Source organism: Monodelphis domestica, chromosome 6 (genome assembly GCF_027887165.1).
Source record: "Monodelphis domestica isolate mMonDom1 chromosome 6, mMonDom1.pri, whole genome shotgun sequence".
Classification (NCBI taxonomy): Eukaryota; Metazoa; Chordata; class Mammalia; order Didelphimorphia; family Didelphidae; genus Monodelphis; species Monodelphis domestica.
In genome coordinates, this window is record NC_077232.1 from 43,778,008 (window position 1) to 43,794,767 (window position 16,760).

At 36.1% G+C, this 16,760-nt stretch overlaps 1 protein-coding gene across 1 annotated transcript in view; it reads right to left on the reverse strand.

Annotated features, from left to right (window-relative positions):
• EIF3M (eukaryotic translation initiation factor 3 subunit M) overlaps positions 1-16,760 on the reverse strand; it is a 23,536-nt gene continuing 6,776 nt past the window's right edge. Inside the window, exons 2-11 of the mRNA XM_001380454.5 lie at positions 13,920-14,052; positions 12,271-12,409; positions 11,960-12,083; positions 11,737-11,831; positions 8,487-8,570; positions 7,666-7,765; positions 6,988-7,069; positions 1,615-1,758; positions 710-770; positions 1-188 (exon numbers count right to left, since the gene is read on the reverse strand). Of these exons, the coding sequence (XP_001380491.2) occupies positions 68-188; positions 710-770; positions 1,615-1,758; positions 6,988-7,069; positions 7,666-7,765; positions 8,487-8,570; positions 11,737-11,831; positions 11,960-12,083; positions 12,271-12,409; positions 13,920-14,052 (1,083 nt within the window). The 3' untranslated portion in view covers positions 1-67. The remainder of the gene's footprint in view (positions 189-709; positions 771-1,614; positions 1,759-6,987; positions 7,070-7,665; positions 7,766-8,486; positions 8,571-11,736; positions 11,832-11,959; positions 12,084-12,270; positions 12,410-13,919; positions 14,053-16,760) is intronic.

Sequence of the window (16,760 nt, forward strand, 5' to 3'; positions counted from 1 at the left end):
TTTGCTTTAGAATGTTTTACTATGATTTAGAATTTTCTCCAAAGAGAACAAAATCATGGATAAAAATTCAGGTATCAGAAAGACTGAGAAGGCTGTTTTTCACTTGGTTCAAGTTTTGTTTCCAGGCATTCAGTGTGTCATACAGTTGTTGCCACTGCTGTTTTCCAAATGTCCGATGTGTGCTGTGGCTGCAAATTGAAGAATTGAAAGGAAATGTTAGCAAAATAAAACAGTCCATTAGATTCTGGTTCAAATCTTCTTAAAGGTAAAAGCTGAATGCAGAGAAAAAGCAAATGTATACACTCTTTAATCAGTCTGGTCTTGTAACAGATTGTATACATGTGAATGTAGAAGCATATACATCCATCCATGTATATGCAATGCACACATTTAAAGCTTCTGCCATATTGATTCCAGGCCTACTGTTCTGCACAACTATACAGAGCAGACACAAAAGTCATTAGTATTCTTGCCAATGCTGGGTCATTAAATGAAATGTGCTGGAAAATAGGACTCTTTCATTAAATAAGCTAATCACATTCAGTCTGAACTTTAATAAAAATTATGATAAATAGCAACTATTTAACTACAAGCAACTGATAGGAACAATGCCTTGCTTCTCGTTAAAATAGTCCACAGCTATACAAGTTAAATAATTAAAACACACTAAATTGTTTTACAAAATATTACAAAGAATTACATGTCTTACCTGACAACTACTTTTTTCTGTGTTTGGTCAATTTTGCAGTAAACCATCTTAGTTCTTACGGCTGGAAAAAGAAACAAACAGACAAAAATCAAACCCAGTGTTTTTTACATGATTTGTTTTAAGAAATGCTTCTAAAACAGACAGGATACATACCAGAATGAGTACTCTGCTAGAAACCTTTATATGCTGAATTAGCACAGAGTATTCTAGTGTGTTTCTAATATCTTTAACAAACTAGATATTCCAAACTAACAGCAATCAAAGCAATATGAGGCAGTTAAGAATGAAGGTCATGCATGCATGCAATAGTTGATGTGCCCATCTATTAATGCAATATCCTGTATAATTTTTATGAACTGCTCCCTTTTACAAACACATCCTGTTTTAATGGCAGGAAGAAAAAAATGACTAAACCTTCCCAATAAATTATTAGACTCAGGCACTGAGAGCCATTTAGACAATCTACATGTTTATAAGCTTTTGCTTTATAAATCAATTTTTATTTGCTGATTTTGTCTTTGGAAATTCATATACACAGATGGTTAGATGTAAAAAACTAAAAACTACTCATAGTTGAACATTATTTAATGGTTTTAATGCAGTCGAATCACTTAATATACTACCTTTGGAGGGAAAAGGATTATAACCTATGATACATATAGGCTAATTGTATATCCATCAGACTTTTATTGTTTAAGGCATTATGATTTCATGGTTTATCTGAATCTACACAAAACAATGTCATCATACCAAGATCTACAGTATTAACAGAGCTAAACATATTTCTACCATAAAGAGTCTTGGTTTGGGGGTTTCCCACGCACATTTGAAGAGCCAAATCTCACATGCTTAGGTATTCCAAATAGAGATGATGAACTCTTACAAAGAGCTCTAATGGTCCTTACCATCAATAACAAATGCTTCCACATCATCAGCTCCAATCTGAAGTTCTTGCTGCATTGTGTCAAAAGAGATTTCTTTATTCTCTACTGCCATTCCCATAAAAGTAAGCAGTCTCATTTTTGCCATGTTCTGTTCATGCAACAAGCCTGAATGATAAGAGTATTGAAGAAGACCAATGAGTACCACATTTTTACTAAAGAAAATAATAACTAATCTAACCTCTGGCAAAAATCATTATTAAAAGGAGAACATCTATAACTAGACAATAATTATGCTAGAACAACACATAACTTCAGAACATTTTTTATGAGCAAATCACTTCACAAGTCTTTTTGTTATTTTTCAAAAGCTCTAGGACAGAGTTGGCAAACCTTTTAGAAATCATGTGCCTAAACAACACCCAAGCCACCTTCGAGCACCCTACACACATATACATTACCTCAGATAGGGGAGGAAGTATTTGCACTAGGCTGCTGGCAAAAAAAGTGTCCTCAGGGGAGGTGGAGAGGGTGAGGGGAGCAGCCTCCACCAGCACATGGAGACAGACCTGCAGGTCTTCTCTAACATAGCTCTAGGAGAGAATCTGTCCTTAATGACCCCATCTTTGGATCAAATTTCAAGAAAAGTAACTCTTTCTAGAGACACATTTTCTTACAGTGACAGAGCCAATCAACAGAATGATATTAAAAAGTGAATCGCTTCTTTTTAGATATGAAGACAAAATATTGCTTCCAGGGGAAGTTACATTTAACATCATGTGTTACACTTATAACACCAGGTGTTACATGAGTGGCATTTAATCACACCATGGTCCATTTGATATCTAGAATTCTCTTCCAATCATTACTTATTAGCTTTTATGTTAATCTCATGTCTAATGTCAATTTTTAACAATTTTCCCTTCCTAGCAAATGTAAAAGACTGCATCACTGTTGCTAGTCAGGCAAAATTTCTTCAATGCTTCTTGAATCAAGACATCAAGAGCAAGAATTAACACAGAGAGTAACAGACCAATTATTATTGCCACGTTCCTTCCAATGAATACTACCAAAAGCTGAAATATATATGTAAATTTGTTCATTTTAATGGCTAATCACTGTCCACATTCATGTAGAGTACTTGGGATCATGAGTACTTGTGTTCTAGTCCTCAAATGCTCTCCTTATAGAGGAATAAAAGTGAAGCTCAGAAAGGGACTTGTTGAAAGTCATGTCAGGGCCTATTATCCAGATGATCAAGAGGATCACTGTAGGCAGACTTGGGGCTTCAAAAAGCCAGAGAAGAGAAGCTGACAATTTTGGTTTGAGTTGTAATGCTGAGTTAAAAAACTAATTAGTGCAATTGCTTGTATGAATCGATTCACTTTACAAGAGACAAGTTTCCAAAAATGAATGCAGGATTCTTTTGCTTGTCTCTTTTCTTTCTGATTCAAATACAAATAACAGCTCTAATGGCTTCAACATTTGTAGAGCCCAGTTTGTTCAAATTGTGTTCAAAAAATAAATAAAGCAGAATTTCCTCTAGGCAATTTGGTAATTTAGATATTGGTACTCAGAAAATATTTAAGTTTAAAATTTATAACATTCCTACATTAATGGAAAACCAGGGAAGCACATTAGTACAGGGCATAATCTTGTGTTAATTAGCTATAATTATGATGCAGGTTCACTATCTGGCACAGATTCAACAAAAACATGATCATCATAACTCACATGAATGAGGTACACCAGCAACTATTGCTAACTGGGCTTAATGGAAATCTACAAGCATCAAAAAATCAATTAGTGCACATTAACCCTAATTAACAAATGCAAATGAGATGCTGATTAACTTTCTGAAGCAAGAAGGTAGCAACTGAGTAACATCAGATTAAATGTGGGCATGTTAGGGCGATTCAGTTGACACAAGATTACGCTACTGTTGGCCCAAGTTGTCAGTGTTAATAAAACAACAAATTCTAACTGATGCCACCTGTAAGAATCCACAAAAGCTACCCAACAAGGCAGCTTCTTCTCTCTCCTAAGTTTTTAATCATTCTCAAAGCTCTACAGCCACAATCCTTAATGCAGAGATTTTATAGAAGCTATTTTAAAAAGTCACAGCTTAATACTCGCCTCCAATCTTTTACAATTAAACGAACCCTCCCCTCCCCACACTGAAGATGATTAAGAAATGAATACAAAATCGACTGGAGAGGTTCAAATTCCAACAAATAGAACATTCATTGGTAGATTTAATTTTTTAAAAAAAATCTGAAATTCTCATGTCCCCTCATTTCCTGTTTTCTTATCTAATACTCAAATGTCCCTATACTATCCACAGTCTATTTATAAAGACCCATTAGAGGCATTTTACCTATTATTGCTTCTCAATAAAATGGGAAAACAATCACGCCAAATTAAAAAAAATTGGAGAACCTAGATGATACACCTTTAAAAATAAAATGTCATTGCTGCCATTTGTAAATGTAGAATAACAAAGCCTACGAGAACAAAGTTCATCCTTTCCTAGAAGGCAACACATAAGCATTTATTAGCTCAGACTTGCAAAGTCTTCCAAGCTGGGGACTGCACCAGCTTTCTCTTTGGAGACAAAGCACCCAACCCAACTCTGCCAGCTGAGCTCTCCCCCAAATCTCTAAAGCTCTAAGCCTAAGACGCTGCACACCCCCAGCTGTGCCGAGTTTTGGAAAACGTTTGTCACTATTTCCAAAGAGGAAGTTGCTGTGTTTAGTGTCATACTTCAATCTCAAAGTTATAAAAAAATCTAATTTTATGGAAACATTTATTCATTACTAATATGTCAAAACCTTAATGCAGTAATAAAAAAATCTGCATCATTGAACAATTTCTGCATTGTCACTGACCCCTGTCCTACAAAGCTGCAATCTCGAGAACGTCATTTTAATGCATGCAATAGCTTATGAAGCAGCGCTCCTTTGAAACAGTCAATTACACATCAATGGGGGAGTGTCGCAGTGTTAATTACGGCTCCTCTTTCCATGGTGTGTAAATAAAGAGGCTGCTGACACTGACATTCCATCACAGAGCTTCGTGCCATGGAACAAATTAACTGGGCAGAGGGTGGCTTTCTAGGGCCGCTGCGCCTGGCGAGGCATCGCACCCAGACACACATTTGCCTCCAGTTTACCTTCCTGTTACCTAAGTCAGTAAGCCAGAAATGTTCAGGAGGCCACCCTCCCCCAACAGACAGACAGACGGCCTCCCTTAATCGAATCTGTTTCAAAGTTAGAAGCGTATCCAGTCAATCTGCAAACAGAAGCCAATGGGATGGCCCAGGGAGACCCCAAACCTTCCCTGTGCAGCCCTCTTCCCTCTAGCCCTGGAACCAGCAAGGAGAATGCTGATGGATGAGGAAAAGTAGGGAGAAACCCCCAAATCTCCCTCCTGGCCTCAAGGCCAGGCAGAACCCCAAACCTAAAAGGAGAGCACCTCCCAAAATGCCAGTCGTTATAGACACCACCAGATGAAACCAGGTTAGCTAAGCATGAACTGTTCCAGGACAAAATGAAGAGCTTCTTGCAAATCACTAGACTGTTCTAGACCTCAGTTTCCTCATCTGTAAAATGAGGGAGCACATTAGAAGACTCAGGACAAATTTAATTGTTCCAAATAATAGACCAGAACTGGTTTTGCACTGTCTCTGTGTGCTTGGCCTACTGTGTATTTTCTGAAATTACTACATCAAGAACACCAAACATAAAATAATAATTCAGAGGGTATGGGGCTGTGCTTGTGCTTGACAGGAAACTCCTGGGTGAGAAGCCTTTGGGCACTGAGGTCAATGACTTGCCCAGGGTCACATAACCAGTCTGGGACAGAGGCAGGGTTTAAACCCCACATGGACTAGGGGTGACACACTACTTGCCTTGCTAAAATTTCATGGCTTAAATATGTAGATGAACCAGAATAATGGGAGTGCCTGGCAGATGGTAGACACTTTCTAAATATTTACTGCCTGAAATGGGTCAGAGTTCATTCTTCCTTATGCTTGAACACTTATATAGATGATTGAGGGAGAAAGAACTGTCCAACATAATGTTAATGCTGAAAATCCCTCCACTCAGTCTGTCTTTGGAATATCTTTATTCCCATTTGAGAAAAAAATTGCTTAGTCTAATGGGTTTTCCCCTATTGTGAAGAAGTCCCCTATAGTCTACCTCAATTAAGGCAAGTGAACTCCCATACTCACTATGGACGGATTAGGAACTCCTTCTACAAATACAGGCTGTACCTTCACTGCTACTTCTAGGCCTAACTAAGGGCTGCCCAGAGCAGAGGCATCAAACACAGCCTCCTTACTAAGGCCCAAGGCCTAACCCAGCTTATCATGTAACTGGGAAATGTTCAACAAAACAAAAATACACAAAACCCTAGATGCGGTCAATAGATGGTTTTCTAAGTCTCTGCGCTGGCAGGCATCCTTACATTGACACCAGAGGACCAGAGCACTAAGAACTTCAATGATTTGCCCAGAACTCCTACCTCCATGGATTGCTCTCTATTTACCCACCATGCCACTTCATTTATCCACATAGCTACTTGGAATTTCAAGAAGATTTATACAATATTATTTAAGTTCAGTATCTGAATATATCTTGTTCTTGCTTTGAAACGTACCAGTTATTATGCTAACAGATCTTAAATGTGTGTCAAACTTAACCCTAAATAGTATTCAAGAATACAAAAAAAACCCCAACAACAAAACAACAACAAAAAACCAAAACCAAAAAAACCTGACAATTTATTTTCTTGGGGTTTTAAGCTGGTAGATTTGGTTAGTTCTAAGAATTTAATCTTTCAATTTTGATAGACTCTAGATAGCTTCTCTTAGATAAAAAGAATACTTTCCTTTAAATTCCTTGATTCTCAGTAACATACTCACAAAGTGTTGTCCAGCTTCTTCTTTACTATTCCTCCCACAGACACTGGCTGGAACCAGGCTCCTCGGTATTTCCAAACACTTAATTACAGTTTTTTTCTACATAAGACTCACTGACATCCCCATATTCATAGATAGTATTCAGAACTGAAAGAAATCTTAAAGTTCACCCCGTTTACCATGTCATTTTATAGATAAGAAACCTGAGGCCCAGAAAGGTTATGGTTTTGTATGAGGTCACAAGTAGCAGAGGACTCCTGATTCTTATGCCAATGCTATTTCCATTATGTCACAGTGACTTATCTCTTCTGTTTCCCCCCTCTCTAAGAGTTCATCTATCTTTTTCTTGGCCATTTTCAAAATCAGCCCCCCCCACCCCCCTGAGACCCCAGAGTAACAAATAGTAAAATGACAACATACCCTCTCTATCCCATTTCTAATAGCAAAACAAAACAAAACAAAACAAAACTTACCAAGAGAATCAATGAAGTCTTTATTATTCTGGTAAAACTTAACATATGATGCCAATTTAGCACTCACGAAAATGGTTAAAAGCTAAATAAATGGAGGAAAACAAACCTATGATATGGTAAAGCATTGTATAAACAGAGAACAAAGCCATGACACATTTTTTAAAAATTTCAAGTAACAAAAAGTATCATAAGGTTCTCTTAACACAGTCCTTTAATTTGTTGCATTTAATCACTACCAAAACCATTTACTTTTTGAGATCACTGAATTAGGAGACAGCAATAATTAAATTCTCAATTATCCATGTGAATGGGGGCAATGGCACAGATAACCCACAAAGAGGAAATAATACAAAATTCATTTAAACACGCTCAACAAATTTGATTTAATGAATTCCAAAAAACTTCCCAATTATGTTTTGCTTATGTTCATCAAATGAAGTGAATTTCTGGAATATGTATATACTTGCTTAGTGCTGGAGATTGAACAGCCAAGGTAGTGCTAGGGCAAAAGCTAACTTATTTTAGAAGATGACTGTATGTGGTTTCTCTCTTCTACCCATACGTGCCTCTAATTCACATTTAAATTTAATGTTCACTAATACACAACAAAGCCAGATGTTTGGGAACGTAAATCTTATGAATGGAACATTTTCATGTTAAAGAGATAAAACTACTTACATCGTGGATAAGCTCCCCTTCCAAAAACTTGACTGGTTTTAAAGTAAGAAGATGGTCAAAAAGAAAAGCGTTTGGATCTTTCAATGCTCTGACAATACACCTGGTGTGAAAACAAAACATTTTAAAGATAAGAATCTTTTAAGAGTTCACTTGTTATTTTCACAGACTATAATATACTTTGTTTACAGCATTAAATGATATAGCACAGCAAATGAGCAAAAGTCAAACATAAAACCACAGAAGACAACAAATGAGGAGTTAAAATATAAAATCAATAAACTTAGTTCATTAGGCATAGATGCTCCATTAAAGAACTCAAATATATAGAAGCATTACCCAGGTTTGGGCCTCTCCCTATTCAGTCACATAAATTACTACTTACTTTGAAAATGCTGACTGTCAAAACTTATGTGAACTTTATAGTGTGGGCAAGGCACCAGACTTCCCTACCTACACAAACCACATTCATTAACAAGGTCTTGGAAAACTCACAGATTCGAAGGATCCAAACTATTTTGCAGAGCTCTAATTGGCCAGTTTTCTTCATTTGGGGTTGGGGGAAGGAGAGTTCTTAATCCTTTACTACTGGTACATGAACCATAGTTCTCAAATCTCATGTGGTTCTCTCATGCAATCTCTGGTAGTATGCTAACACTTTACTAATTTCTCTTATCTATTTCATTATGCTAAACTCTAGGAGGATTAGCCACATGACTTTTAATTCTAGTTGCCAATCTAGAACCAGAGTACCAGTGTCATCAAACAATGACTACAACTGTTACAAGTTTTTGAAGGATTCTTGAAGCAATCCAACAAATTACCTGTGGGCATCAACCCGAGCCTGAGAAGCATTGTCCTCTGTGTAACTTCCTAATAATTCCACCATGACTTTTGAAGCAGTGTCACTAAGGAAAAAAAAAGACATTTTGTTTTAGAAATCTGAAAATCATTACAACCACCCAAATATTTTTAAAAATTCATTCTAGAGACAGTTAAAATGATATGGGTAATTAATTTTAGTCAGCAAAAAGGGACAAAGTAAGCAAAATGTATTAGTTAAATTTGGATTCTTACAAAATATTTACCTTCACTCTTCACTTCATTCTCTTTAACTGATGAAGCACCAGTCAGAAAAACCTTTTCCCAGTGAGAAGGAAAGGCTTTTTTGTTATTTACTAGAACTCTTTTCATATACACATCTGGATCCAATCAGGGAAAAATAAGGAGCAGTTGTACCATTTATTTCCAAAACTTAAATGCTATTCTAAAGAGTAAGGTTTGCCAGATGAGGCCTTTTTCTTTCAAATTTAGTCAGAAATTATACTCAATAAAAGAGAAACTGTATCTGTAATAAGGATGCTAGGTGTCACACATCATCCCAAATAAGAGTGATGTTGCAGGTATAATACCCATTTTATAAAATGAAACATCTGAATGTAGCCTATTGGGATAGTGGATATTGGGTGCTGAGCTATACCATGGACAAGTCATTAACCTTTCTAAGCCCTACTTTACTCATTTGAAACATAGCAATAACAACAACAGTACCTTCTTTAAAGGGTTCATTGCTGAAGACCAATTAAGAATGTATGAAAAATTGTTTTACAGACCTTAAAGGCTAAATAAATGTCAGCTTTACTCCCAATGGCCTTGTGGCATCACCACAAACAGGTGTTGCTATTAAAGATTTTCCCAATGAATCAGTTCCATTATATCCATCTTATCTAATGAAAAAATTGTGAAATGCAAGGTGACTTTCCAAGAGGCACCACTTTATGTGTACTCCTCCAACAAGTAGTTACAAAGTCAATTCTAAGATGCTGAAGTTCAAAATTTACCATTTAGGAGATAAAATCCACTTTTAAGCTTTGAGAATAAAGGGGAAAGGGAGATTAATCTTTAGACATTTCTTCTCTGGGTAGATTTTTAAAGTAGCTTAATAATTAGCCCAGCCAAGTTTTCACCCAAGAGAGTCTGTGTAGAGCTGGCAGGATCTTCATGATCTTGTCTAAACCATCAACATACAGTTGAAGAAAGGCTCATAAAAGGAGAACTGGCTCAACACCATAGGGAGTGGTAGAACTGAGGCTACAACTCCTGTCTCCTGACTCCTAGCCAAGGGCTCTTTCCTTCCCTATTTATTGGCAAATGGCTTGACTTCAGAACTGGAGGCAGTCACTAGCCCATCCACAGCTTCTTCTTAGTCACTTTTTTTTCTTCAAGGCTCAGTTTCAGTTGTCAAAGACAAGTAGGGATATTCTCTAATCATCATCACAACAGAACTTAAGACAGTGAGCCCTAGATGAACTCGTATACGAAGGCATGAACTCTAGGCCAGTGGCCATGACAGTACCACTGAATTTTATATCATGATATACAGGAAATTGAGCATGAACCTGCTCAAAAGCAGCCCTGGACCTCAAAGTGACAGAATCTAGTCAAAGGCAGGCTCATTGTCTGAAAATGAGAGCATTAATAAAGGGCAGGGCATGATGAAAAAAGGAGGCAATGCTGGAAAAGACATTTATCTTCTCCATCTCTAACTGAATGCTATTCAAGGTGCTTGTTGAACCTTGCTACTTAGGAAAGGACAGACATAATCTGTATTTTACGGTGAACTTAAAAGAGTACTTGACAATTTTAAAACAATTTTAATCTTGAGTCTTATCCACTAATGGTTCTAAAAAACCTGGTGTACATTAAATTATGAAAATCTGAAGCTAACAAAATATGGCTCTAATGACCTCTACAGCAAAGGATTTCATTTATCAATGTTTGTTATTTTTCTTTTATTACCTTCTCTATCCTGCCTCTACTGACATCTTAAAAGCGCTAAGCCTGGAATGCTGCTATGGGTTTCCCAGCATGCTGTAGATGGTGCCCACTGATCCAGGAGAATGAACCAGGTCATGAGTGCAAGGTCACTGCTTGTTTTCTTTTCTGCCAAAGAGGGGTAACTGCTCTGAAAAACTTTCCGATTTTCTAACTTTCAAGATAAACAAAATTCCAAAATTTCCTACAGATCCTGTATAATAGGTTGTCTGCAAAAAGATTTACATGATTTTAACTCAAGTAATATTTAATAAAGAATTAAAGTTAACCCACCCATAAGGAAACAGAAGAGGGGAGGAAGACAGAACATTGCTGTTCTGGTTTGTTCTTTCATTCATAAGAACCATGGCAAAAGAATATGCTGAAACTGCCCTGAAGACTAGTTTTTCAAAATAAACCAATAAATGAGTAAATCAAATCATTTAACAAATTGCCATGGAGGATAAGATTTCTGGGCAGTAAGTAATTGATATATCCCAGTCTTTTCAGTTTGAAAACAAAGGGGCTACCCATCACTAGTGAAAAACACTACATATCAATCCCATTAAACCCACCAAACCTGTCATTTCTAGGCATGCTATTAAGTCAGTGATACTTAAAAAAAAAAAATCAATATTTTTGGTGTAAGAAATCTGTTGGGTTCAAGACTAGTCTTCAAATCCCCAAATAATCTTTTGCAAAAGCTTAATAGGTATTCATTTAGCACTGTCTACCACAAAGTTTTGTCTTAAAGGTACTGTTTACACAAGAGACTTTGATTGTGCTAACTTTGATTGATAGATCCCCTTTGCCATTAAACAACAGAGATAGCACTACCACGCACGAAGACATCAAAGCACCATTAAATAATAAACTTGGCATAAAGCTATGAAGCTTGAGGATTAACATTTGTACCATTTTCTGAACAAAAGCAAGTTTTATTTTTTTTTAAGTTTAAAGATTGCAAAAAGATTCCACTATTAACTTTACAGTCATCTTTCTAGAATGAATTGTTTAACTTAGAATTAAACGAAGAAGCTCTTAAGATACCAATCTGAACAGATGCAGTGAAGAACTATGTTCAAAGTAAATGGAGTAAAATGTACAGAAAGAGATTTATGGCAATTCTGTGATTTACAAAGTGGAGCCATACTACTCGCCCTTTTTAAATGTTATCCAATATACCTGTCTATAAAAAGACCCTCACCCACCTCTAAGCCTTGAACAATTTTAAATTACTTCATTAGCTCTGAGTACTACCTCTTCTTGCAGTCCACAAGTGCTTCATAAAGGAGCCTCAAAAGAGTATGTTTTTTTTCAGTGTTGAGGTTCCAGTCAGAAATCCATTTCCGAACCTATAGAAATGAAAAGAGAAACCATAGTTTAAAAGAAATATCATTTAGAATTTGACTTTTTTCTTTTTAGAAGTAATTTAAAATCTTCTTTTCCACAAGTAGGAAGAATACTTTACAGAATAACTTACTTGATCTAGTTCAGTTGGAATGTACTGGATGGCACCACAAGATGCTGCTACTTTAATAAGACTGCAATAGACTGTATATCTTACAGGGGTATTCTTATCCATTCCATGGAAAAGATTGCTCAGCCTAGTCAAAAAAGAAAAGATTAACACCAACAACTTGTACTTGTACACTCTTCCATATGTATGATGCTAATCATTGTTTTCTATTAAATACTGACAGTAACAATACAATTTCCAAAGACCATTCATTCTATAAGTGGTTCTATGAAAATATTTCTTTAAATCCCATCCTCCTCTAAATTTGTGCTTACAGTTGCAGTCTCAGGGATGGACGTTCCCCTTCCCGAAATTTAACCAGCTTTTCACACAGGCTTTCAATCAAAGCTTCTTGCTTGTCCGGCTCCAGGATCAAGAGAAGGGACACAACGCTGTTCATCACACTCTCGACATCTATGCAAATATTAGTGGTGCAATCAATTGTGATATAATAATGCTAATGCACTTTGATAAAGGAATGGTTATAAGGATAAAGACTTTAAATAGAGGTTCCAACCTGTAAAAAGGTCTAACCTGGTTCCCTGTAATTCTGTGCTGAGAGCTCAGATATACCTGTTGTTCAACATACTGCATCAAATATGAAGTCCTTCATCAACTAAAATCAAGCTAATTTTGTTGAATTCACAACACTCAGGGGATTGCATGGAAATGTGTGTGTGTGTGTGTGTGTGTGTATGTATGTATACTATACATACACATACATTCATTTATGTTCATCTGATAACCATATCTGTTACATACATATATACATTTCTCTGGCATGTTGTTCCAGTACAAATTATCTTCTGTATTTGTATAACTCCTCAAACTTTAAGACAGTATTCATTTAACTTAAAGTAAAGATAGTTTACATATTTCCACAAGTTTATTATTACATATGGAAAAGCCAACAAACCAATAAAAAGCAATGTTAAGCTGAAATATAATTGAGAATTAAATTATGTGAGCCATTTTCATTTGTGAGTGTTATAAGCCGAAGCCCAATGCAATTTCAGATTGTAATCAGCTCCTTTGGAATTTTTCCAGTTTTTATAATGAAAAAAATCTGGCCAATATAATTAATGTTCAGATCACTACAACTTACTTCTAAAGATCCTAAGAAATACATTTCCTCAAATACTGATATCATCAAGTAAAAATATCCTTTAGTTTTCTTTTGTTTAATCTCTCTTAAAGGCTAATAGTAAACAATTTTTTTGTTAGGTTATACACCTCCACCAGTATAGATTATGTCTACCAATGCAGCCCAGCAATATCTCTGCAATCCAGTCTTAGAGTATTGCCTCAGGCTCTTAAAGGTTAAAAGTGACTTGCCTGTGGTTTTGTAGCTAGTATGTATCTGAGGCAGGAGTTTAATGTAGGTCTTCTTGATTTAGGGGCCACTGCCTCTCCAATAGTAAGATATGATGAACCCTCTGAGAATTTACCTAGCCTCAAGTTTTGCTACTGTGAAGACATGGGTCTCTAATACAGGTACCCCCAGTCTAACACTACTGGTTAACAGAATGTTTGACCAAATAATGTAACTTAAGGGGCAGCCCTGAATCAAGAACTGAAGCTTCCTTGTCAAGGAATAGTGTAGGATATGGAAAGCTATGCTGGAGGATAGAGGTATTCACATAGCTACCAGGTTAGAGACCACTTAACCAAAAGGTCAAAGGCCAAGACTGAGCTGTGCTGGTGATCAGGAGGCTGGTCATATTCAGTGGGAGCAGGAACATTTTAGCAATCAGGTCTCAATCGCGGTCATTGTAATACAGATCAAAAGACTGGTACAAGAAAAAATTTTAAATAGTCATCATAGGAAACAAATTATAGGCTTACTCTGACCAGTAATAATAAAATCCACAATGAATGGTACCTGTGAATGTTCTACAAAGAAAAAGGAACATCAAGGACAAACCTTTATCATCCTCTTTTAGACAAACATCACAGGCTTCAATGATTTGAGCTAAATCTACGTGGAGTCCACCTTCCGAGTTCTCTTCAGAGATTTCAGCTCCTTTTGATTTCAGGTAAGCTCGAAGTTCTGCAGCCTATCAACCCAAAGAAATTGTATATAGGATTTATATATATATGAATATCTATCTATCTATCTATCTATCTATCTATCTATCTATCTATCTATCTATCTATCTATCTATCTATCTATCCCTTTATGCCCAAAGATAAAACTATACAAATAAACATATTCTCTCTCTCTCTCTCTCTCTCTCTCTCTCTCTCTCTCTCTCTCTCTCTCTCTCTCTCTCTCTCTCTCTCTCTCTCTCTCTCTCTCTCTCTCTCTCTCACTCACACACACACACACACACACACACACACACACCCCTATTTAGGATAGAACAAGAATCTAGTTACTGGCTAAAATAATCCATTTCATAACTCTGCAGTCCCAAGTGGTTTTCCTTTAGAATGGGAACACTATTGTGTCCTCCCACCCCATCTCTAAATAGAAATATTATAACTACGATCCTATGCAGAGAAAGAAAACAATTTAGAACTCTAAGGAACTTCACACATTGACCCTAAAATATCAAAGCAACATGAAATGCTCCTAAAATACTTTCAATTTCCAAAATCCAGGAACTACAGACACTTTAAGGTAGAGGTTCTTAATCTGGAGCCTGTAAACTTATAAATATTTTAAAAGAACGTTCTGACAACTATTTTAATATAATTAGATAACTTTAATATTAAATGTTTTTGAATTTAAAAGCATTCTGAGAAGAGGACCACAACCCAAAAAAAAAAAAGGAAAGTTAAAAATCTTTGCTTTAGGAAGACTAATACATTGATCCTCCCCCTAAGTTTAGTAGCTTATTTCTTTTCTCACCCATGCACTTTAATGATACAGCAAATCCTTAGTAATTCACCTCCAAAAGGAGGGACAATCAGTTTGACTCAGAAAAAAGTCAAGGGATATTTTTAAGTAGCCCACAGAACAATGCTGATATTGTGTTGCTTTTACAAATTATTTCTCTTCCTTTTTTATGAACATGCAAGACCTTGGGACATCAAGAGATGCATTAGACTCATTAGACACAAGGCTCTTTTAAGCAAAATAAATGAATCTATATTTGTGTTTTTGTTCATCTCATTAACTCTCAAGTGAATTAATAATGCACTAAGAATAATGAAATGCAAGTCTTAGAGGACAGAAGCAGTACAAGTCTAGAGCTGGTATCCCCTTCTACAAAGAAAGACCCACTTAGGGAAGCATCTCCTTTTAATCAATACCCTCTCCCCCAACATCCTTCCCCAATTTAAGACTTGCTGCTAAGCCTATTTGATTCTCCTACCTACCCAGTTAGTGTCCTGTATTATATTCTACTGGGGCCAGGTTCACTCCATCTTCTAAGATAATAATTAGCAAACCCACCAAAATTGTTGAACCAACGTGCATTTAATGACAGAAGGCTATAGACACTCCCTTATCCTACTTCTTAGACTATAAATACGTATAACAGCTTTCTAAAGAATTTCCTTTCTTCTTTGGCCCTTCAACTGCCAGTGGCCTATCAAACAACCTTGTATTTAACTACTTCATATTTATTCTATATGCTTATATATGTACTACTTGTTTCTCTTATAAATGTTCCTTGTTAGTAGGGATTGCTTTATTAGTTTTACTTGTATGCTCAGGACTTAGCATAGTACCTGGCACACAATTGGTGCTTAATACATGACACTTTAATTAAATGATTGAAAAAAAACCTTACTAAATCTATTGTCAATTTGAACATATTAAAAATTAATGCATAAAGCAATTTAGAGGAGTCTATTACATACTCAGAACCAATGGACATATATAAACTGTACAATAGGCATTTACATATGTAATACATACAAACTGTTAAGAAAGTTACAACTTAAGGATATTTTAAAAAGCAACTCAGCCTTCCTTAAGAGTTTGATAACTTCTATAATATAGCAAATACAATGATAAACATAATGTTCTTGTACCCTAAAGGTACTTACAAACAAGCAGGAAGTTTTTTGTTGCATTGATAAAACACTTTGAATAGACCATAAAAATTTAAAAAATAAAAAAAAGGATGAAGTTGAATTGATGAAATTCTTTCCCTTGCTTTGGGCAGAAATTTAGAAATGTCAAATGAACAACCTTTTATGGTTGGTGGATTTTGCGAAGGATTTGTGTTTCAGGTAAGTGGCATACTAGTTGATAGTTTAGGTCCTTCCAGTCTCCAAGAGTTTCTATGATTGGAGAGAGCCCTTCTTTCAAACACTTCCACTACCTGAATGCAGCACTTGTAGCAGTTTAAAAACAAATTTACTTCAATGGATTTTGCAAGTATCCTCTTAGGTGTTCCCCAGGAATCTGAAATTCAGCACTTCTAAAAACAGACAAAAACTTCACTGCATTTAAACTTCCCTCCTTCCTTTGAGTGAATCACAAAGTTCCTACTCACCTTGTTAGTAACCTCTGCCATCCCCAATTCCTGTAACCATTTTAAAAACAATTGTTAATCCTTAACTGTCCTTCTCAACACCTCCAGTTCTCCTATCCCACACTGCAACCAGCAGTGTAGACCCTTATTGCCTCTCATCTGGACCAAAGGAGAAAGTTCTTAAAGGGTCTCTCACTTCTCCAATCCATCTTCCCCAGAGCTGCCAAAATAATCTTTTGGAGGCATAACCACCATAACACTCCCCAATGCTCTCAAATATATACCACTTAGCCTAGGATTTAAAATCCTCCACAATTTATATTTCATACTCTACT